The sequence below is a fragment of the Epinephelus lanceolatus genome, chromosome 4 (genome assembly GCF_041903045.1).
Source record: "Epinephelus lanceolatus isolate andai-2023 chromosome 4, ASM4190304v1, whole genome shotgun sequence".
NCBI classification, from domain to species: domain Eukaryota; kingdom Metazoa; phylum Chordata; class Actinopteri; order Perciformes; family Serranidae; genus Epinephelus; species Epinephelus lanceolatus.
The window spans coordinates 45,362,635-45,384,570 of record NC_135737.1 but is presented as its reverse complement, the minus strand read 5'-3'; the positions used below and the strand labels follow the sequence as shown (position 1 = coordinate 45,384,570).

The window sequence follows — 21,936 nt, the reverse complement described above, 5'->3', positions numbered from 1 at the left end:
GTGAGGCTGTAAATATGGAGCATATGTTTCCTACCAGAGTTCCCTGTTTTTATTTACACATGTAAAAGTTTAGGCAGAGTGACATGTTGCTTTATCTTGATGGTTAGAAAACCTGTGTGACGTGCCAAATGTTTCCTTATTATTTTTTTATTTTCTGATTGTTTGTCACATCCTCCTGAGACTTGAACTTTTGTTTGATATGCATTTTTAATTTCTCCGAGCTATTTGGGATCAGTAGGATCTGATGAGTATAAAAAACTAAATATTGTCAGCAATAATAAAGTCCCAGTGTCCTCAAACAGGATGATAATAAAGTTCCAGTGTCATCAAACAGGACGATAATAAAGTCCCAGTGTCCTCAAACAGGACGGTAATAAAGTTCCAGTGTTCTCTAACAAGACACCATACTGTCCTCCAATGAGACTACATTTAAGTTCCCAACGTCCTTCAGTGAGCTGATGATAAATCTCCAGTGTCTTCAAAAAGCACTTCCTAATTACCAGCGTCACAGCTTGTTACTGTTGCTAAAATTGGTCAAATTTGTTGCCGTATCAAACTACAAATATTATTAATCCTAAAAAACAAGCTCCATCTATTAAATGTGATCAGGCTTTGGATCTTGTCCACTTTTGTATCAGATCGGCTGCAGACTGACTTGGCAGAGACGGCTGCCATCTTGTTTTTACATGGATTAGTGTATTGTGCCTTTGCTACCACTGGATGGGACAAAATAAGTATGAGTATAGGGCCTAGCAAACCTGAAATGTGAGGACACAGGGTCTCAGGAGGATAGATGTATGGACACCCTGCAGCCGTGATAAATCTGCTCAGTACATTTGGTGCCACACTTTGGGGTAAAACTTCCTGAGCGCTCCTGTGGAGGGAAAGTGTGAATCTCCACATCATGTACAGTAAGGAATGTGTGAGCGTCTGCTGCTGCGCCGTCTATTTTTTCAAGTGTGTTTGGAGCCCAGACCTAAGTGACTTAACAGAAACAAATGAAAATAGCTGGAATACCTCGAGGCAACCCGTTTCAATTTGTCCTGGCCCGGCGCTGTCCCTCTCTCAGACCTCGAACTGTTGCTCTTGGCTCTCCTGAAAGCCTACCTGGACGTGTCTACTTAAAATCCCATTCATTATGACCTTTGCACACGGACGCAGGTGCCAAAAGCTGTTTAACCTCAAATCCTTTAAAACTCACTGTGGCCATTGTGGAGCTTTACGGCATCAACAACAAGTGATATTTATTAGGGCCTGTTTAGATCTGGGAAATGTTCCCATCAAACAAAACGGAGCGGTTGAGCAACAGTCCAGCTCCTAGTGGTCCCTCAGGGGCCAGAACAAACGCTGTGTGCTTTGAGTTTACATTACTGTAGTGGTGCTCATGGGTGATTTATTTCACAGAGTTCAGCAAAGGTCAGGTTTATTACATGGCCGAGACGTTTGGCATTAACAAGTGATTGATAGGGGATGTTTGATAATAATATGTACTGATGATGATCAAGTTGCGTCTCATGGATCTCCATCTATGGTTTGTGACATGTCATGTAGAGAACATGCTCTAAACAGTGCCTTTAGTGAGTGTAAACTGTTCTTCATGCTGTTTGCCTCTGGGCCTCACTGGAGAGGCACAAAAACAATATTATACTTCATTTTCTTTCATTTAAATTTCTCTGAGGCCTCCTCAGTCTGCAGGCAGGCCGCTGATCACACCCTGGAGACACTCAACTCTGTCCTTATACCAGAATATTGCGTCAAAAGGTGCCAAATCTAATCGGTTTTGTGCCAAAAGTGCAGGCCAAGGTGCGAGCGCAAGGTGTTATTTTTATGCATGTGTCACATTATGTGGCCGGTGGGAGCCACTTCCATCCGGGTGTGGAGATTCACGCCCCCCTCCTCCCTCCCTCCCTCCCTGGGCAGCAACGGGAGTCGATGATGGGCTGTTTGCACTTCATCATAGGGTGATAAGCGACACTTTTCTTCTGCGCTGCACACGGTGATTCATTAGGCAGACTGGATGGTAAATTGTCTATTGGAGCTAACAAAACCCAGAGCACTTATGGCCCCACTGGGATAATGACGGCAGCGTTTTTGTGTATTGGAGGCGTCCAGTGCATGTTTGGAAATCGACTCTCTGGGAGGACTCCAAACTCTATTTCATTACAAGACAATGTATGAGAAATAAATTATGACACAAGATCCCGTCCTGCGCATGAGACCATTTCTCTCAGACTCCTATCTTTTAAGCCCCCTTTATGCTCCAAGCTTTATGCTGGTGAAAGTCAGGGAATGGCATTGTTAATATACAGTAGTTGAAGGTGTATACAGAGGCCGAATTTAAGGATATTCTGTAAGGAGTTGAGGAAACCGACTTAAGTTGCAGCTTCGCGCAGTTTTACCTTTGCTGGTGGGCAAACAACATTTAATCGCCACATTTCCTTATGAGGTTCGGCGTTTTTAAAGTCCCCAAAAAGCAAAATGATTGGAGTAGCACATCTTAGCATAAGGCCACATAAAAAATGCACATTTATATATTATTAGACATATATTATTACAGTATTGGATATAACCTGTGCATGAGGCCATTTCTTCCAGGCTCCTATCAGCACCGCTCCGAGCTTTATGCTGTTTTGGTGAAAGCCTGGGAAACAATGTTAATATGCAGTTCTTGAAGGTGTGTGTGATGCCGAATTCAAGGATATTTATTAAGGAGTTGGAAAATTGTTTGAGGTATTAGTTTTGCGCAGTTTTGTCTTTGCTGGTGCTCAAACAACATATAATTGTTAGATTTCCTTATGAGGTTCGGCGTTTTTAAAGTTCCAAATAGCCTCCTGCACACAATTCATGCACACCTTATCATACAGCCAAATTTATTTAAACACATTTATATATTATTAGACATAGCTTATTATAGTTTTGGGTATATTATGTTGACAATGAGATGATTTGCAATGCATTTCTTTTGTGGAACATCAGTGTATAGGCCCATATTATGCTCATAATCTTTTACAAATTACAGATGTTTCTACAACACATTCATCTTGAATTGATCCATAAGCATATCCTTTATAAATCTCACCGTCTCTGCCAGCAGAGGTGTGGGAGGGAGGTGAAGAAGAGGAGGATTACAGAAAAGGAAGAGTGAGAATGAACTCATCTGCAGTTATGTCTGAAAAGTCACGAAACATTTGGTTACAGCGCAATAAAATCGATTAACCGTGGACGGCTCTTTATGACTCGACTCCGACCAGGACTCAATTAGAAGCAGACACAATGTTCGCAGTGAATGCAGGAGAACACAGCAGCCTCCATATGAAACACTGCTGGCATGAGACAGGAACATGGAGCAGGAGGTATCGACTGTAAATCATCCATAATGGTGCAGCTGGATGGATACACACACGGATACTTAGCTCCCCATCACCGCACTGTGTATTTGCTCTTGTTTGTCAGACGCGCCGGCTGCAGGTCATAAATGCGGGTTGTTTAACAGTATCAACCCCCCCCTCCTCCTCTCCTCCTCCACCTCCACCTCCACCCCTCCTTAATCTGTCTGACTACACGGCGCACACTCACAGAGCACCGCATCCTGTTTGCTGGTCGGACTGGGAGGTGTGAATATCCAGCCAGTGAGCTATGATGGCCTGGCAGATGTGCCTCACTCCCTCCTTCTATTTCTCCTTCTCACACACACACACACACACACACACACACATCACCTGTTGCCCATCACACGGAAGCTTGCTGCACTAACTTCCATGGCATATTTTACTCTGGTTAACAATTAGAAAAGAAAGATCATGCATGTTCCTGCACACACAGAGCTGCACAGCCTTCTCTCTAAAGCTTCCACATGTGACCTCCGTATTAATTTGCAGGAAATGCAAAGACCAAATTATTTCTGACTCATGTTTAGATAAGCCATGATACAAACTCCGGCTGTAATTGTGCAGTTCCTGTTGCATTCCTGCCTCATGTGTGCGTTCATAGGCGCTTCTATCATAGGCAGACATCTGAGGAAAGGTTTGGGAACAAGGGGGAACCCATTCAACTGTATTTAACGCCAGAAATAATCAGACCAGGAGCTGAGATCTCCATGATGCCTATGAGCTGAAGGCAGGATGGAGCTGAGAGAAAGCTGCAGCAGAGCAAGAAGCGTGTGATGCTGCTACAGCCTGTGTTATGCTGATGCTGATGATGATGGTAATAAGACGCGGCCGGCTCAGTTGTGACGCTAATTCCGACGGAAAAGGAAAAGGGCCTCTCGTCACTCAGTATGCAAACACAGAGGAGTCTTGCAGAGCTGATGTTTATTCATACAAACAGAATCCATTTGCAGACACAGTCGAAACTTTAAAAGAGGAGCCCCTTTTCTTTTTTCTTTGTTCCCAGCAGCACTGCTCCCACACTGGATCCATGATGGAGAGTGTGTGACATAATTACTGGAGGCAATTAGCGGGCAGAAGAGATCTCCAAATGTACTGGAGACGGTTGTTGTGGGGTGTTTGGTTTATTTTGACACCTCGGGGAGAGGAGCGAGATTACAGGGAGGAGTCGAAGTCATTTGCCTCAAATAAAGAGTTTAATTTGTGGAGAAAAAGTGGACTGACAAGAGAGTTTCATATCAGTGAGATACATTTAATCATATAATCATGATTGTTCCTGATGTGTGTGTTGCAGAGCGTCCAACCAGGGAAACTGTCACACCCTGCTGCTGGCTGAAAAAATATTCCGATTTTTTAAAACTATATCTACAAGAGAAAAATGTATTCAAATTAAAATAGTCCAAAAAAGTACATTACGCAATAAAATGGCCTAAACTTATGTTGCAGCAGTAGCCTACTTAAAAGATATACTCCTATACTCCATTAAAAATAAAAGCCCTTAATTCAAAATCACACTGGGGCTAGTTGTACAAAACACCTTAAGTTAAGATTTTCCTTAAAGTCCTAGGTAGGGCTTCCTCAAAATGAAATCAGTTGCACAAAACACCCCTTCCCCACAAAACAAGTCTTCTCCCTAAGGTTTCCTTAAATTGTTCACTTAAGTATTCGTGGTTTTCTCTTTGTCTTGGTCTTATAGCCTACTTAAGGAATTCCTGGACTGTTGCACAAAAGACATTAGCAACCAAAGCAAGGTAAAAAAAAAAACTTAAGGTACCTCTGACTCTATCTTAACTGCAACATTACGGAGTTTACGGTGATCTTTTATGGTATAATCTTTTTTCTCCTCTAACCAATATATATATATGCTCAATTACAAATAAAAGTCCATCATTCAAAATTTCACGGGGCCAGCCGCACAAGACCCCTTATGTTAAGATTTTCCTTAAAGTCTGAGTTAAGGTTTCCTCAAAATAAAAACTTGTTGCACAAAACACCTCTAAGTCTTCTCCTTAAGGTTTCCTTAAAATGTTCACATAAGTATTTATGGTTTTCTCCTTGTCTTGGTCTAATACTTAAGGAACCTTAGCAACCAAAGAAAAAAAACAACCAAACAAAAAAACCTAAGGTACCTCAGACTCTATCTTAACTGCAAAATGACTGAGTTTATGTTGATATTTTATGGTATAATCTTATCCTCCTCTGACCAGCATATACTCAATTACAAATAAAAGCCCTTAATTCAAAATCCCATTGAGGTAAAAGTAGAGGATCCAGCTGCACAAAACACCCTTAAGTCTTCTCTTTAATCAAATGTTCACATAAGTATTTCTGGTTTTCTCCTCGTCATGGTCTTATACTTAAGGAATCCCTAGACTGTTGTGCAAAAGACCTTAGCTACCAATGCAAAGTAAAAAAAAAAAAAAAAAAAACTTAAGGTACCTCAGACTCTGTCACTGCAACATGACCGAGTTTCTGGTGATCTTTTATAGTATAAACTTTTCCCCCTCTGACCAACAGAAATATATACTCAAATTTTAAATAACAGTCCTTAATTCAAAATCCCACTGAGGTAAAAGTACTGGGGCCAGTTGCACAACACATCTTAAGTTAAGATTTTCCCTCAAGTCCTAGTTAAGGGTTCCTCAAAATAAAATAAAATCAATTGCACTAAACACGCTTAAGTCTTCTTAAAATGTTCACTTAAGTATTGATGGTTTTCTCTTTGTCTTGGTCTTATAATTAAGGAATCCTTAGGCCGTTGCACAAAAGACCTTTGTAGTCAAAGCAAGGTAACAAACAAATTAAGGTACCTCTGACTTTATCTTAACTGCAACATGACTGAGTTTATGGTGATAAATGAAAAACACTAACACACCCTGGCCTTAGAAGTGTTCTGCGACCAGGAGAACCCAGCTGATACACTTTTGATTTTACACTTTAGATTTGACTGAATTCATTTTTGTAGCTTCTTCCTACAGTCATTTTTTGTTCTCTGGTATTTGAGGATCAAATAAACTTTGCAGTTTGTGCTCTGTATGATCGTATTCCTCCAGAAGTTTAATCTTTTCCTCCTCGGACCAATATGGTTTCATTGTCTTCTTTTCTTCTGCCATTGTTTTACAATCTAACTATAAGACAACTCTGTGAGACAAGCGTCACAAACAAACAAACAAACCTTTACTTTAAAATCTCTTTCAGTTCAGTGAGTTAATGTTTTTTCTTAACTAAGGAAATCTTTTAAGGGATTTTGTGTAACTGTGTAAGTCCCTCAGCTAAGGAGAAATTAAGCCTTAAATGTCATACATACTACAAAACTGGTCCCAGAGGTATTAATTGCTTCATACATGAATCACTGAATTGTTTGCAGCATGATTCTAGAGGGCAGTGTCACTGGGTTCAATTCATTTTCAGATGTGTTAATTTCAGTTGTCCCTCATATTTGTATTGACTCCATATAATTCCTCATATCCCCTTAGACATGTGCAATATGCCTTTTTCTTTGTACCCTGAATTTTCAAAGAAGTTGGCCGAAGGTCGTCCTGATACAGAACTGCATCTGACTGAATAATCTTCCTCTTTTCTTGAGCTCTGTTACCTGCTATCTGTTTCTGCTGCTTCAGGGCTTCTTTATATTCACATCTCAGAACAAGGTGCTCATGTTTTTAAGTTGTCCTAATTCAAAACAAAGGAATACTTCACACATCCATCTCCAAACAGGTGCATATGAGAGGGACGAGAAGCTTGTAGAAAAGACTGTCTAACATGAAAAAATAATGATTTTAATGCTGCAACATTTCGTGACTAACCCTTCATGAGGCAAATATCCCTATTTTAGCCCCGTTTCCACCAAAACACTTTCAGTACAGTACCTTTGGAACCCCTCAGACATGGTACCTAGACCCTAGTGTTTCTACTCCACTCTTAAATGTGGCCGGGGTTGTTGTCACTCACTGCTCCGTCCAGCACAAGTTACAGTTTACTAATAAAACTCTCCACAGTATGAACAGTGGTTACATGAGCCTCAAAACCAGACACAACTCAGCCCTGAGCAGAGTGACCGTCCTCTACTGACCAATCAGACTGCAGTGTTCACAGCTCCACCTTTTAGTACCAGATCTGTGTGCTAGGTACCCCAACAGAGGGGGACCAAACATGGGGACGCTAAGGAACGCTTCTGTTGGTACCATCCACAACTTTTCACTGTGGGAACTGAAAGTATGAGTACTGAGCTGAATCGTACTGCTGGGTGGAAACGGGGCTTTTGGTTCCAAAGGTAGCATCCTGAAAGTGTGTGGGAAATCTGTAAAACAACTAACAAATAAATAGCTGTCAAATAAATGTAGAGCATACACTGTTTAATTCTGAAACATGTGTAGTAGAAGGAGACAGGCAACATGACACACCCTTCAACAACGAGGCAGTTCAAAGTGCTTTATAGATGAGACATCAGAAGACACTAAGACAAGAAATAACAGACACATAAAAGAATAGAATAAAAAAATTATAATGAAACACATTCAACATGAAAATAAAAAAAACACAGTGCAGTGCCAGATGTGAATAAATAAAATGGAAATATCTCAAAATACTCGAGTAAATACAGCCTACTTAGTTACAGCTCATGTTCAGAAACATCTTGACCTCCGATCTGCAAATGTCAAACCTGCAGCCAAAAGACAGTGACCTCTCCTTTGAAGAACAGATTACAAGCATCGTCCAGGCCTCTTTCTACCAATTTAGAATCATCTCCAAAATCAGGTCCTTTTTCTCAACATGATCTTGAGAAGGTCATCCATCCATCTGGAGCTCCCTGCCCAAGGACCTGAGGCTGCTGAATCAGTGACATCTAATCTTAGCACGCTGCTCATTTGATTATTTTTATTGTGCTTATCTTGTGTTGTCATCTGTTATTGTGTTCTTTTATTTTGTATTACTCTTACTATTGTTTGATTTGCTGTGCCTCAGTGCAATCTACAGGGCAATTAGTTGCTAACGTTGCTTATCTGTCTCAGAGTCATACAGTAGACGCAGCCAAATGCGCACACATGGCATAGTATGTTTCAAGTCTTATCCATCCTTCCTGGAAAACTCCCCCTCTCCTTCTCCCCTCTGTCTCCTTCTCTCCCTGTCTCTGCTCTCTGCTCTTTGAAATCTGCATCCCGCCCCTCTCATTTCTGTTTACAAGAGTCAAATTGCTTCCACACACTTTATTGCTAAAGGCCGATAGATGTGCAGGGAGAGCCGCGCCAAAAGCGGTCACGGCACATGCATTTTTTTACTCGCGCGGTAAATACCTCGACCGTTAAACATCAACACACAGTCATCCTGATGAGTGGTCTGAGAGGCGACAGTCTGACAAGCTTCTCTTTGACTCATCGCTTATTACTGAGTCTGACCCGCTGCTTCACTGATTTGGTGCATGCATGAAATGAATAATGCTCAATGGAAAGTTGGCCCCGCTCCACTGCTACTCTTCCTCAGAGCCGAAGGGCCCCTGCTGGGCTCTGCTACTGCTGATTGATGCTTGTTTTAATTGTGAGTTTTTTTCTCATCCTACAATGAGAATTAAGGTTTTGCACCCTCTAAAAAGGCAAAAAGTCACTGTAAGAAAAAAAACTGACAAGAGAGGAGAAGATGGGAACGGAGCCTGAATTACTCAATCATAAGTGGTCACAGGGAGAATATGAACAGTGACCATGCCAAGTGTTAGCCACCAGTGGTTCCTCAAATAGGGCTTGGAGCCTCGGGAATGGAGGAGAAAATGAGGAAAAGTTTATACTCTCACTGTTTCCTTTGCCAGAATCACTCACACTAAGTGTGTGTCTAACATGCAAAAACCAGGGTGTGTGGAGCTTAAAGCCAACGACGAAGAAGAAGCACAGAAGGAAGTTTTAGTTGCAGAGAAAACCCTCAGTAAAAAGGGGTATTATACACATTTGTATGTAGCATCTGTCAAATATAATCACGACTGAAGGTGTCACTTTCATCAATTAAAGGTCCAGCGTGTAGGATTCAGCAGCCTGGTCTTATTCGAAAGACTTCAAATACTGTGGCTTTGTTCCTGATTTTGGTATCAGACACAGACACCAAAAGCCACCTTTTGTGATGGTTTGATTCGCCATTTGATGGAATCAATTTAAAATACTGCCAGTAATTACGTAATATAAGGAGCTGGGATCGGTCGTTGATGTTTTGGAACGCCGTGTCAACTTCAGCCTGTGACATGTATACTTTTACATACTGTCTTTTTCAAGATAAGCACATCGTTAGGTTTGGGAAAAAAAGAACAGTGTTTTGCCGTACAATCTTACAGCAAGTGAACACCGGCCTTCCTGGTGAAAGTCTGTGGTTGCTGGACCCATGCACCACTTGTCCCGCTGGCCCTACCCTTAATTTACGCTGTTGTCCAGCCATGTTTCCCCTGATGCCAACTGGCATTGTATCATGCTGGTGTGAAAGGATAAATTTCTTTCATGGGGGTCTGATGCCTGAAGTCACGGACCAAGTGGCGGTATTCAACGACTTCGAAATGAGACTGTGTTGACCTAGTGCGTAATATCTGGACGTGAACGTCCAATGACAAAGTGGCAATATGCAACAACTTGGGATCAGAACGTGTTGGATTTAGTGACATCTAGTGGTGAGATTTCAGAAATGAAACTTCACCCATGTGCCAAGCATGCAGGAGAACCATGGTGGCCAAGGCTAAAATGTGAAAATGCGAATGGCCCTAACTAGAGCTGGTGCTCTTTGTCTGTTCTGGGCTACTGTGGAACAACATGGCGGACTTCGTGGAAGAGGAGCTGCTGTGTTTGTAGATATAAACAGCTCATATTTTCAGGTGATCATAAACTAATGAAAACATAGTGAAGAGTATTCAGTGTGTCCTCATACAACGGTTCGTATGATGTCCTATGAATTAGCACCCCACGAATGACGTTATATCCTCAATGTGAAGTTACGCAATGTAGGTAAAGTTACAGAGGTTAGGTTTGGGCAAGTAAAGTTACTGGTTAGGTTAAGGAAAAGCAACATGGTAATAATATACCTTAAAATTAATCAAAGTTCATGTGGTTTTGAACACCAGTCTTCCAGGGAAAAGTCCTGTGCTTTGTGACCAGTCCTCCAAGAAAACTAATGTGTCTCTATTACTAATCCCCACTGATGTAAAGTAGCAGCACAGTGCCACCTTAAAACAAACTCTCAGATGTTGTGGCCTGAGTCTGTTGATCTATTCAGAGCTTCAGCAGCATGAAAGCTGTTGGGAATCCATCTCTCTGCCCATTTCTTTTTAACCAGGTCATCACCTGCTGTCTTAAATTCATGCATGCTGTTTTCTCTTTCTCCCTCTCTGTACTCCTTCTGCCTGTCATGCCTTTTGAAGTCTTGGGGAGTCCTGTGGTTTTCAAAGGGTCAGCAAAGGGCAGCCTTACTGTCCTATCGAAGGCAGGCCGCGGGACAAACCTATGTTACCACCTGTCCTCTCCACTCTGTGTCAACACCGCTGGTGTCACTGTACTCACACCTCGTCATCTCACCCCCTGCCTGTACATTGTTCCCTCTTGCTGGCACACACACATAAATGTGACTGAACAAATGCACACACTCGGGGTAGTGCTTGCGCCCGCATACACACATTCAGGAACGTGCGCACAAATAGTGTAGGACCCCTACTGTCTGACAACCGTCACACAGAGACAAATCAAGGAGTCCCGCTGCTTAAAGCCCACCCTTTCCTCACACTTCACATTACGGAGGACTCTTCTGGCCTGATCCCAAACCAGTGGGGGTTGTTTGGATGAGAGAAAGGGCTGCGTCCTGGGGAGAGAGTCAATTGCAGGTCCGGGGTCACGCAGAGAGTGGAAAGAGGCAACCAAAAGTCCTTCAAGATAAAAAAAATTAGCCTTTCAAATGACAGTCAAAGATCAAACCACTCAGAGGAGCAGTGGGCGTGTTTCTGATGCTCCCATTGAAGAGTCTCTTATTCAGCCCCAGTTTCCTGTCCTGCTTGCCCACAGGGAAAAATCCCAGGATTCCCCAGATCTGGCAAAGAAGCCAGGGTGGAGCAGGACGATCCAAAACTGGACACCAGGCCTGAGTCTGAGTCTGACACAGCCAGCTCCTCAAACTTCTGTATCACTTTCCTCACTGACTGGAAGGGAATCTCCCTGCGCCATCGGCCTCCACCAGCCCCACAGGGTCGCCTGTAGGCCGAGTCTTTACTGAGGAACACATGAGGAGGAGGGGGGAGGCCACAGCGCAGCCTCAGTCGACCCTGGCCCAGGCCCAGAGCCGGGAGAACTCCAGCAGGGTTGAACCGTGTTGGAAGCGTGACGAGGTGCTCTTGGGTCAGAGGGTTGTGGAAGCTCAGGGCGTGTCCTCCGATGTTGAGGAAGACCCCGAGGGTTTTGATCTGAGGTGGGACAGTGCAGAGCGGCTCCCGGCTCCCATCATACACTGCACAGAAAGACAAGCCCTGCCTTTCAAGCCACCAGCCACCAGAACCATCCAATGAGCTCACACCTGAGAGACAGAAGAGGAACATTTCATATTCACTGCGCGCAGTTATGGATTAGCAGCCTTTACAAAAAAACTTTAACCCATGAACTCTTGACTCTTTAGAAATCCTGTCACCATAATACTTCCTGTCTGATTCTTTCACTTTATTCTTTAAGGTCATTAAGTTAAAAGTCATTGTTGTCAGCCATGTTGCATGGCTCTAAGGATAAGGGGTTGTGTCAGCAACTATTTGACAAGTTGGTGAAGACTCTCAGTCATCGAGGTCATGGTAATCTTCAGTGCTATATCGTAGGCAACTGGACTTGCTTGAGTTTCTTGAAGACATTTCACCTCTCATCCAAGAACTCTTCATGAACTGAAGAAGCCTCTTGGATGAGAGGTGAAATGTCTTCAAGAAACTCAAGCAAGTCCAGTTGCCTTATAGTACTTGAAACTATTTGACAAACAGTGACAAATTTTTGCGCAGATATTCATGACCCGCAAAGGACAAATCCTACTGGTTTGAGTGATCCTAGACTTTTCCTCTTGGGCCACCATTAGATTGACATTTTAGTGTGAGTATAAACACCTGAATGTAAGAATCGTTAGTTGTTGCTTAGAGTGAGCCAATTATATCTTAACAGAGTGCAGGTCCTCATCTATGGAGATCGCCATGTTGTTGCACTGCCATGTTTCTACAGTAGCCCAGCACAGACAAACCAAACACTGGCTCTAGATAGGACCTTTTGTGTTTTTGAATCAGTCACCATATTTAGAAGCCCCTCCATGACAAGAGCATCAGAAAAACACTGATTTGAATGAAAAACTGATTTATTCAGTGTTTAGGTTCAAATCACTGGGTCTGTTTGTTTTTGAGAGGAAGAAAGATAATTCAGCTCCAGGTAAAAACTGCCTGAAGGTCTGGATCTTGAGATGTCAGAGAAAAAATGTGAAAAAAGGGCCAGCCACCCCACAGAGGAAACTCATTTTGGTCGCTTATATCTGCGACGTCATTCTTTCAGTCACTACCCAGAGCTCATGACCATAGGTGAAGGTTGGGACAGAGATGGACCAGTCAATTGAAAGCTTTGCCTTCTGGCTCATCTCTCTTTTCACCACAACAGTCCAGCACAGTGTCCACATCACTGCAGACACTGCACCAAACTGCCGATTATCTCACGTTCCATTCTACCCTCACCCGTGAACAATTCAATTCAATTCAATTCAATTTTATTTATAAAGCCCAATATCACAAATCACAATTTGCCTCACAGGGCTTTACAGCATACGACATCCCTCTGTCCTTAAGACCCTCACAGCGGATAAGGAAAAACTCCCCAAAAAAAAAACCCTTTAACGGGGAAAAAAAAAACGGTAGAAACCTCAGGAAGAGCAACTGAGGAGGGATCCCTCTTCCAGGACGGACAGACGTGCAATAGATGTCGTACAGAACAGATCAGCATAATAAATTAACAGTAATCCGTATGACACAATGAGACAGAGAGAGAGAGAGAGAGAGAGAGAGAGAGAGAGAGAGAGAGAGAGATGCAGGTAATGACAGTAGCTTACAACAACATTAATGAAAGTAATGATATTATAGTTATAGTTCTGGCTACTGTGGTACAATATGTTGAAAGTCCTCAAGACCTCAACTCCTTCGCTTGAGGCAGTAACTCTCTCCCAACCCAGAGGGGGCAATCCACCGTCTTCAAGCAGAGAACCATGGCTTCAGATTTGGAGGTGCTGACTCTGCTGACGGCTAAACTAAACCCTAAACTAAACTGATAAATGTATACTTGCTAAACATCACTGTCAACATTGTATTTGTTAGACTTTTAGTCTTCCTCTGTTGTTCAGAACGTTTGTGAGGTGATTGGAGACCTGAGATATGTAAGAGTCTCACTTCTTTTTCACTGTTTGCAGGTTATGGCAGGTTATGTTGTGTTTTCCTGTTTGTTTCCTGGCACACTGTCCTGTCACTGATTTCATTAATTAATGCAGTCATAAGAGTGAAGAGCTTTCTTTATGTTTTAATGACAGTAAAATGCGGATGATTACAGCAGCTGATGATGAGGATTGTAACGTTGCACCACATGATATGAGGCAAAATGGGAGCATGAATATCCTTCAGGTGATATGAACCATTAACAAGTGAAACGCTGTGCATACAGACATCCTGTGACTGTGATCGATGACTACTGTGCTGACTAATGTGTGTTTAATAAGTGGCAGTCACTGAGCGGTTATAGTAGCCTGTAGTGGCATATTTTTTTTGTAACATAAAATTTATCGGCCACATTGAAACATATCCAGAAGTTTTGAAGTACAGTTTAATCATGTGTACTGTCTGTCTGCTCAAACATGATTTGAAATATGTTATTTCAGTGGTTAAAGTTTCTTTTTCAAAGCTTTAAAGTGGCAATTTTTCACATTTGATACAAATGAAAACCTGTTGAAATGCCATACTGATTAAGTTTTACACAAGCTGCAGTCACAAGGACAACTTGTTCCAGTTATTTGACTCAACGTTCAAAGTGGAAATCACCTCTCCGACATTGCTTAAGCAATGATCAGTGGTCTCTCGATGGTGTACCACTTGGTGGCACTATGAACTATGAAGCTGTGTCTGATGACGTGTGCATGTGTGTATACATGTGAGTGTGGCTTTAAACAAGCACAGTCTTGCTGACTAACAGTGAGGCTTTCTGGAAGCAATAAGCACACTGGCATCGCACCAACCACAACAAACTGCACAGAGTTCTTACCGATCCTGTAGACTGAGCTGTTGCAGACATCCACCTCCCAGTAATACTGTCCTCGTGCGATGACAACATCAGCGCAGACCTGCGGCAGGGCCGGCGTGACCCCGGGGTCAGAGGTCAAAGATCTCCTGGCCTTGCTGTCTGGAGGCAGGCCAGGAGGGGTCTCTCCTTGGTAGGTGACGGTGAGGGAGGAGTTGGAAAGATGGAGCGATGGAGGGACAGTTGAAGCGTCCAGAGCAAAACATAGTCCTAAAAAAGACCAGAGGGTGGAAGAAGAGAATACGTAAAGCTCTTTATTATAGTTGTTTATACAATTAAAATCACTGCTCATGCTCTACACATAAAACCTTTGAGCATTAAAAGCATTATGATCTCTGACCAAAGACTGACTGCGCCATCTCCTCCTCCTGCAGGTCTACAGCACCATCCACTGGTGCTACTGAGGAAGTGGCAGCACTGGAGTCTGGGTCAAACAGGGAGAATGTTTACAACGCTGTAGGTCTCCATGTTGACAGATGATATAAAGGTTCGGACCTGTGAAAACATAACTATACTCACCATGGTAACAGCTCTGTGTTGTCATGTCAACTGCATCCCCGCAGTGTGTGTCCCCCTAAATGTGGTGGATATTAAAAATAGAAATGCAGTGTCAGTCATATGGAATACATGGAGATCATAGGGATTTGTCAGGAAAACTTTGATCCAAAGTGAATTTATTTTTGCTCCCTGTTGTGATGATGATCCAGGGAACTGTGTGACATTTTGCGAATTTACAGCTGGGAGGTGAGTAGCTTAGCTTAGCATAAACACTTGATAAAGGGGGAAACAGCTTATAGCTTATCCAAAGGTTGCAAAACCAGCAACCAGCACTTTTGAGCAAGAGATAATGTACAACCAGTGGGTCATTATGGCAAAATGAAGGCCAACAGGTTGATGCAGGTCTTGACTCATCAAGAAGGGGTTCATTTTGAAACAATGACCCACTCGCTGTACATTATCCTTCTTGTTACATGGCTACCTACTGAAGAAATCAATTATTTAAAATATAAAAGTAACCAAGAATTATAATGAGGTGCAGAACATTCATTCATTCAATTCCGTAACTGTTATCCTGTTAGGGGTCGCAGGGGGGCTGGAGCCTATCCCAGCTGACACTGGGTGAGAGGCAGGGTTCACCCTGGACAGGTCACCAGACTATCACAGGGCTGACACATAGAGACAGACAACCATTCACACTCACATTCACACCTACGGACAGTTTAGAGTCACCAGTTAACCTGCATGTCTTTGGACTGTGGGAGAAGCTGGAGCACCTGGAGGAAACCCACGCTGACACAGGGAGAACATGCAAACTCTGCACAGGAGAGCGGTATGCTCGAACCAGGAACTCTCCTGCTGTGAGGCAACAGTGCTAACCACTACATCACATCAAAATAAAAGAAATGCAAATGGAGCCAGAGTGTGTGACACTTGTTTTCTGTAATAAAATCAACTATTTGACATATAGTATAGATTTCAAAATGATTTTATTGATTTCAACATGTTTTATTGCTTTTACTGAGCATGTCTGATCAGAACTGCATCCAGCAATGATCTTTAGAAATAACAGACCATAGAATCGAGAATTAGAAGCTGTGTCATAAAGCTAATTAATTAACACCTTTTATTGAGATGTATAAATCCAGTATGCTGTTCTACTCCAGCTGGTTTAACTCTCAGGACAGCAAGCAAGCATTTTCCCCAGAAATGTTCAACTAGTGCTTTATGATTCAATTAAATATAAACAATTAGTTAATAATAATCTGACGGTCAAATAAAAGGAAACAGATTTAGTTTGCCTTCATCAAAGTCAATAAACACATGTAAATGAGTAAAGAAGATGGAGGGACATTCAGCATGTCACAGCTCAACTTTCTAAGCTTAGGATTTTTATATTATATGTTCATGTTGTTTCCTGTTTTACTTTGAACTCACATCTCCTCTGGGTTCAGATCACTTCACTTCCTGCCCCTGTGTGTTCTCCCTCCCTTTTGCTCTGATTGGTCTCACCTGTGTTCTGTAGCCTTCCCCTCACCACAGTATTCTGTGTGTGTGTTGTTTTCTCTCAGTGCCAGTTCATCTTAGCTCCTAGTGTGTGTCTAGTGTTCCAGCCTTTTGTTTCCCTGTGTCCTATTTTGTTTTTTTGGATTTAGCCTGTTGATTGACTCTTCCTCTGGATTTGTTTGCCTCCACTGATTGTCCTTCTTTGCACCAAACTTACCTTTTGACCAGTAAAGACTGTGTTATTTTACCCAGCCTGTCTCCAGAGTCGTGCCTTTGAGTCTACTGTCACCTGTTGTTACACAGCATTTCTATCATGAGGACTAGAAACTTTGACACTTTTAAACGTAGGCTAAAAAACATCTCTTTAGTCTGGCTTTTATGTAGTGTCATGTGTAGAGTCTATTGTTTTATAACTATTCTATTTATTGTTTTTTATCTGTATTTGTCTTATTGCTATTTCCCTGATTGTTTTTATATCTTATTTTATTCTGTATTTTATTTTTATTTTTACTTTTTCTATTCAGTGTCTTATCTGTTTTTTTATTATTGCCATTCTCCTGACTTTGATTTTATATTTTATCCTGCGTGTTATTTTAAATATTATTTATTTTAGTAGCAGCACAGTAGTTTTGATCTTGTTTTATCTCCTATTATTGTTTTAAATTATTATTGTATGACACAGTGTGCATTAGTTTCCCAGTCCTTTTCCTGATTTTACTTTTTTGTTCCCTGTATTTTTCAATCAAAATGTAAAGCACTTTGAATGACATTGATTTGTTTTGGAAGGTGCTATAATATAAAATTTGATTGATCGATATGGTCCATCTTACATACAATACATAATGCAGATGTCTAATATACAGTACAGGCCAAACGTTTGGACTCACCTTCTCATTCAATGCGTTTTCTTTATTTTCATGACTATTTACATTGTAGATTCTCACTGAAGGCATCAAAACTATGAATGAACACATGTGGAGTTATGTACTTAACAAAAAAAGGTGAAATAACTGAAAACATGTTTTATATTCTAGTTTCTTCAAAATAGCCACCCTTTGCTCTGATTACTGCTTTGCACACTCTTGGCATTCTCTCCATGAGCTTCAAGAGGTAGTCACCTGAAATGGTTTTCCAACAGTCTTGAAGGAGTTCCCAGAGGTGTTTAGCACTTGTTGGCCCCTTTGCCTTCACTCTGCGGTCCAGCTTACCCCAAACCATCTCGATTGGGTTCAGGTCCGGTGACTGTGGAGGCCAGGTCATCTGCCGCAGCACTCCATCACTCTCCTTCTTGGTCAAATAGCCCTTACACAGCCTGGAGGTGTGTTTGGGGTCATTGTCCTGTTGAAAAATAAATGATCGTCCAACTAAACGCAAACCGGATGGGATGGCATGTCGCTGCAGGATGCTGTGGTAGCCATGCTGGTTCAGTGTGCCTTCAATTTTGAATAAATCCCCAACAGTGTCACCAGCAAAACACCCCCACACCATCACACCTCCTCCTCCATGCTTCACAGTGGGAACCAGGCATGTGGAATCCATCCGTTCACCCTTTTCAGCGTCTCACAAAGACACGGCGGTTGGAACCAAAGATCTCAAATTTGGACTCATCAGACCAAAGCACAGATTTCCACTGGTCTAATGTCCATTCCTTGTGTTTCTTGGCCCAAACAAATCTCTTCTGCTTGTTGCCTCTCCTTAGCAGTGGTTTCCTAGCAGCTATTTGACCATGAAGGCCTGATTGGCGCAGTCTCCTCTTAACAGTTGTTCTAGAGATGGGTCTGCTGCTAGAACTCTGTGTGGCATTCATCTGGTCTCTGATCTGAGCTGCTGTTAACTTGTGATTTCTGAGGCTGGTGACTCGGATGAACTTATCCTCAGAAGCAGAGGTGACTCTTGGTCTTCCTTTCCTGGGTCGGTCCTCATGTGTGCCAGTTTGGTTGTAGCGCTTGATGGTTTTTGCGACTCCACTTGGGGACACATTTAAAGTTTTTGCAATTTTCCGGACTGACTGACCTTCATTTCTTAAAGTAATGATGGCCACTCGTTTTTCTTTAGTTAGCTGATTGGTTCTTGCCATAATATGAATTTTAACAGTTGTCCAATAGGGCTGTCGGCTGTGTATTAACCTGACTTCTGCACAACACAACTGATGGTCCCAACCCCATTGATAAAGCAAGAAATTCCACTAATTAACCCTGATAAGGCACACCTGTGAAGTGGAAACCATTTCAGGTGACTACCTCTTGAAGCTCATGGAGAGAATGCCAAGAGTGTGCAAAGCAGTAATCAGAGCAAAGGGTGGCTATTTTGAAGAAACTAGAATATAAAACATGTTTTCAGTTATTTCACCTTTTTTTGTTAAGTACATAACTCCACATGTGTTCATTCATAGTTTTGATGCCTTCAGTGAGAATCTACAATGTAAATAGTCATGAAAATAAAGAAAACGCATTGAATGAAAAGGTGTGTCCAAACTTTTGGCCTGTACTGTAAATATACACTGTGTTTTTTTTAAATTTGGTAACACTTAACATTTAGCATTTATAAGCTGTATATAACTATTTATATTAATTGTAAGCAGATATAAGGACTTTTTAGTTAAGTTAAAACATAGAATTTGAAGACATATTTTATATTTTCATAGATGTATTTTCTGATATTGTCATTCAGTATCAGTTTAACAGTCAGGTGTTATTAGGAGTTATTTTTGTTGACAAATGCATAAATAAAAACTTATATGTTTATAAATGCTGAATAGGCTGGTTAAATAAAGTGTTACCTTCAATTAATTTTATATATTTGCACTTAAGGGGGTAAACATTTTATCATATAGTTCGCCTTGCAGTTGTAGCAAATGATTTTTTTTTAAAATTTTGTTTTAATGACAAACTGCACAGCCCACATACACATAGGTCGGTATACATTTTAGCATTTTAATACTTTTATTACATATTTTAAAAAGAAATTAACTTTGAATGTTCATCGCTTGTATTTCTTGCTTATTTTTTTATTATTTTTTTAGCAGTACACCACGCTGCATGTCACTGCACATATTATATGAGCATGTGACAGATAAAACATTTAAATCTTTAGATAACTTTGTCCTTAGTTTGGATATCTCACCTGCACATGTTGAATGTGGCCTTCAGCTGCTCCCTCCTTGGTGCCCGTTTCCCTGTCGACACATGCAGGACTCAGTGTGGGATGTCTTGGGAGACAGGAAGTGGCAGATGACCACGTCCAGCATGGCAGCTCCACAGGATGACGACAGCACGGGCACAGCACAGAGCAGACCGCTGGGCCGACGTTAGACTCATCTGACCTTGCTCCCTCTCCAGCCGCCACACAGTGACCGCACATGGTGTGAGAGCACGGCAGGAACAGGATGATGTCATACCCCTGGTTGCAGGCAGGACAACAGGAGAGCTGCTGCAAACAGTCTCTTTCCTCATCTTCCTCCCTGTGAGACTTCCCTGCCTCCACATTTAGCTGCTTCTGCTCCCGGGGATAAAAAGTCCTCACTGACATCACTGAGAATTAAACACATCCTTTAAATGCCATAGCTTCTTTGACTTTATCATATCCTGTCTTGTGAAGAAAGAAGGGAAATCTCTGTCCACATGTTTCCTTAGACATCCAATTTAGCTTCACTGTTAAGATAGAGGCCCAGCAACATGAAAAAAGTCCAGCTAACATCTTCAGTAAGCACAGCTCAGTCAGTGCAGAGCTAGCAGCAACAATCCATTCTCCCAGGACAGAGACACGGGGGCGACATCTTGTTGTCAACACATCCTTCTGCTAGAAGATCACAGAGCTGTTCTGGTGAGTGGAGATATCCTGCTGCAACCAAAATGACAGAGTTCACTCTTCTCTAACAGACACTGGCAGACTGCAGGATATAAAGAGCTGCTGAACAGATACTAAGAAATCCTCCCGTTGTGCCATCCTCTCTGTCTGCCAGCTGACTATTGTGGGTGAAAAAGGTGGAATGGCCTGAGAGCAGATAAAAGACAGAGTGGTGGAAAGAGGGAGGGAGAGACAGAGGAGCCCAGCCTTTTAAAAGGTACTCATTGCTTGGTGTTGCCATGGTAATGGCTCTTCCCGTAGAGACACACAACTGCGAGATAATGTGCTGCATTGAGCCCTTGTGCACACACACACATCTAGATGTTAACAAAGAGCTCATTACAGCCACGAGCACGTGACAAAACCCCTGTGACACCCAACACACATTTCCCCTCCTGGTCTGGAGGCTCTGCTCTGCTGTTCAGCTGGGGGTCATCCCTATATTCCCCAAGTTCTATGTTCCATGATCGGGGAACATAGGACCCTTTAAAAAAAAAAGGGTCCTATGTTCCCCGCTTTCCCCAAAAGGAAATATGTTCCCCGCTTTGTATGGGACCGGGGAACATAGAACCCTTTTTAAGAAAAAAAAATAGAACCCTTTTTAAGAAAAAGGGTTCTATGTTCCCCGCTGTTGCTGGGGAAAATAGGACCCTTTTGAGACAAAGGGGTTAGGGTTAGGGTTAGGGGTTAGGACCTTTTTTTTAAAAAAAGGGCCTATGTTCCCCGGGTCCTTTTGGGGAAAAGCGGGGAACATAGAACCCTTATTATTAATAAGGGGTCTATGTTCCCCGGTCCCATACAAAGCGGGGAACATAGAACCCTTATTATTAATAAGGGGTCTATGTTCCCCGGTCCCATACAAAGCGGGGAACATAGGACCCTTTTGGGGTCCCATACAAAGCGGGGAACATAGGACCCGGGGAACATAGAACCCGGGGAACATAGGTACGCTCCTGTTCAGCTGCACCTCCCTTATGGCGGTTTATCAATTAGTGGTCCACCCTCAGGACGACATGATGTGAATGTGAAAGATATTTGTCACAGCTCTTTGTAATTCACTGCTGGTGAGAAGGAGATGGCTCATTGTGCCCTCGCCTTGTTCACAGTATGAGGGGCAGATCTGAGGTCAGCGTAGGGAGGGAGGGCTCACACACACTATGCATGGTAAAAAACACGTAGCACTTTCTGAGCAGATCATGAGGAAAGAAAATAGATAACTGTGGTCTTGATAGACGTGTGATTTCGGCATCAGGTATAATAAATAAAGCTCACAGTTGGCAGGAAAAGGGGCATGCAGAGACTCCTCCTTGCACGGTGTGACATCACTTTCCATCTCCTGGAAATTCCTGGGAACAGCAGACTCAAAACATTATGCAACATGGATTTCAAAGTAAGCAATA

General features: G+C 42.3%; 1 protein-coding gene across 1 annotated transcript; it reads right to left on the bottom strand.

Moving 5' to 3' along the window:
- Nucleotides 1-6,485: 6,485 nt before the first annotated feature.
- LOC117259232 (uncharacterized) lies at nt 6,486-20,694 on the bottom strand. Its single transcript, XM_033630478.2, has 5 exons — nt 19,814-20,694; nt 15,206-15,260; nt 15,027-15,110; nt 14,651-14,896; nt 6,486-11,909 (listed from the first exon to the last, which is right to left on the bottom strand). The coding sequence occupies exons 1-5, from the start codon at nt 20,216-20,218 to the stop codon at nt 11,368-11,370; spliced, it is 1,332 nt and encodes a 443-aa protein (XP_033486369.2). The 5' UTR covers nt 20,219-20,694; the 3' UTR covers nt 6,486-11,367.
- Nucleotides 20,695-21,936: the final 1,242 nt, after the last annotated feature.

What these genes read in the sequence shown, in the direction of transcription:
- LOC117259232 (XM_033630478.2), bottom strand. Translation starts at nt 20,218, where the DNA reads ATGTCAGTGAGGACTTTTTATCCCCGGGAGCAGAAGCAGCTAAATGTG. An exon ending in GCCACATTCAACATGTGCAG is followed by an intron (nt 15,261 to 19,813) that starts GTGAGATATCCA and finishes CACCACATTTAG; the next exon opens with GGGGACACACACTGCGGGGA. An exon ending in GATGGCGCAGTCAGTCTTTG is followed by an intron (nt 14,897 to 15,026) that starts GTCAGAGATCAT and finishes GGTCTTTTTTAG; the next exon opens with GACTATGTTTTGCTCTGGAC.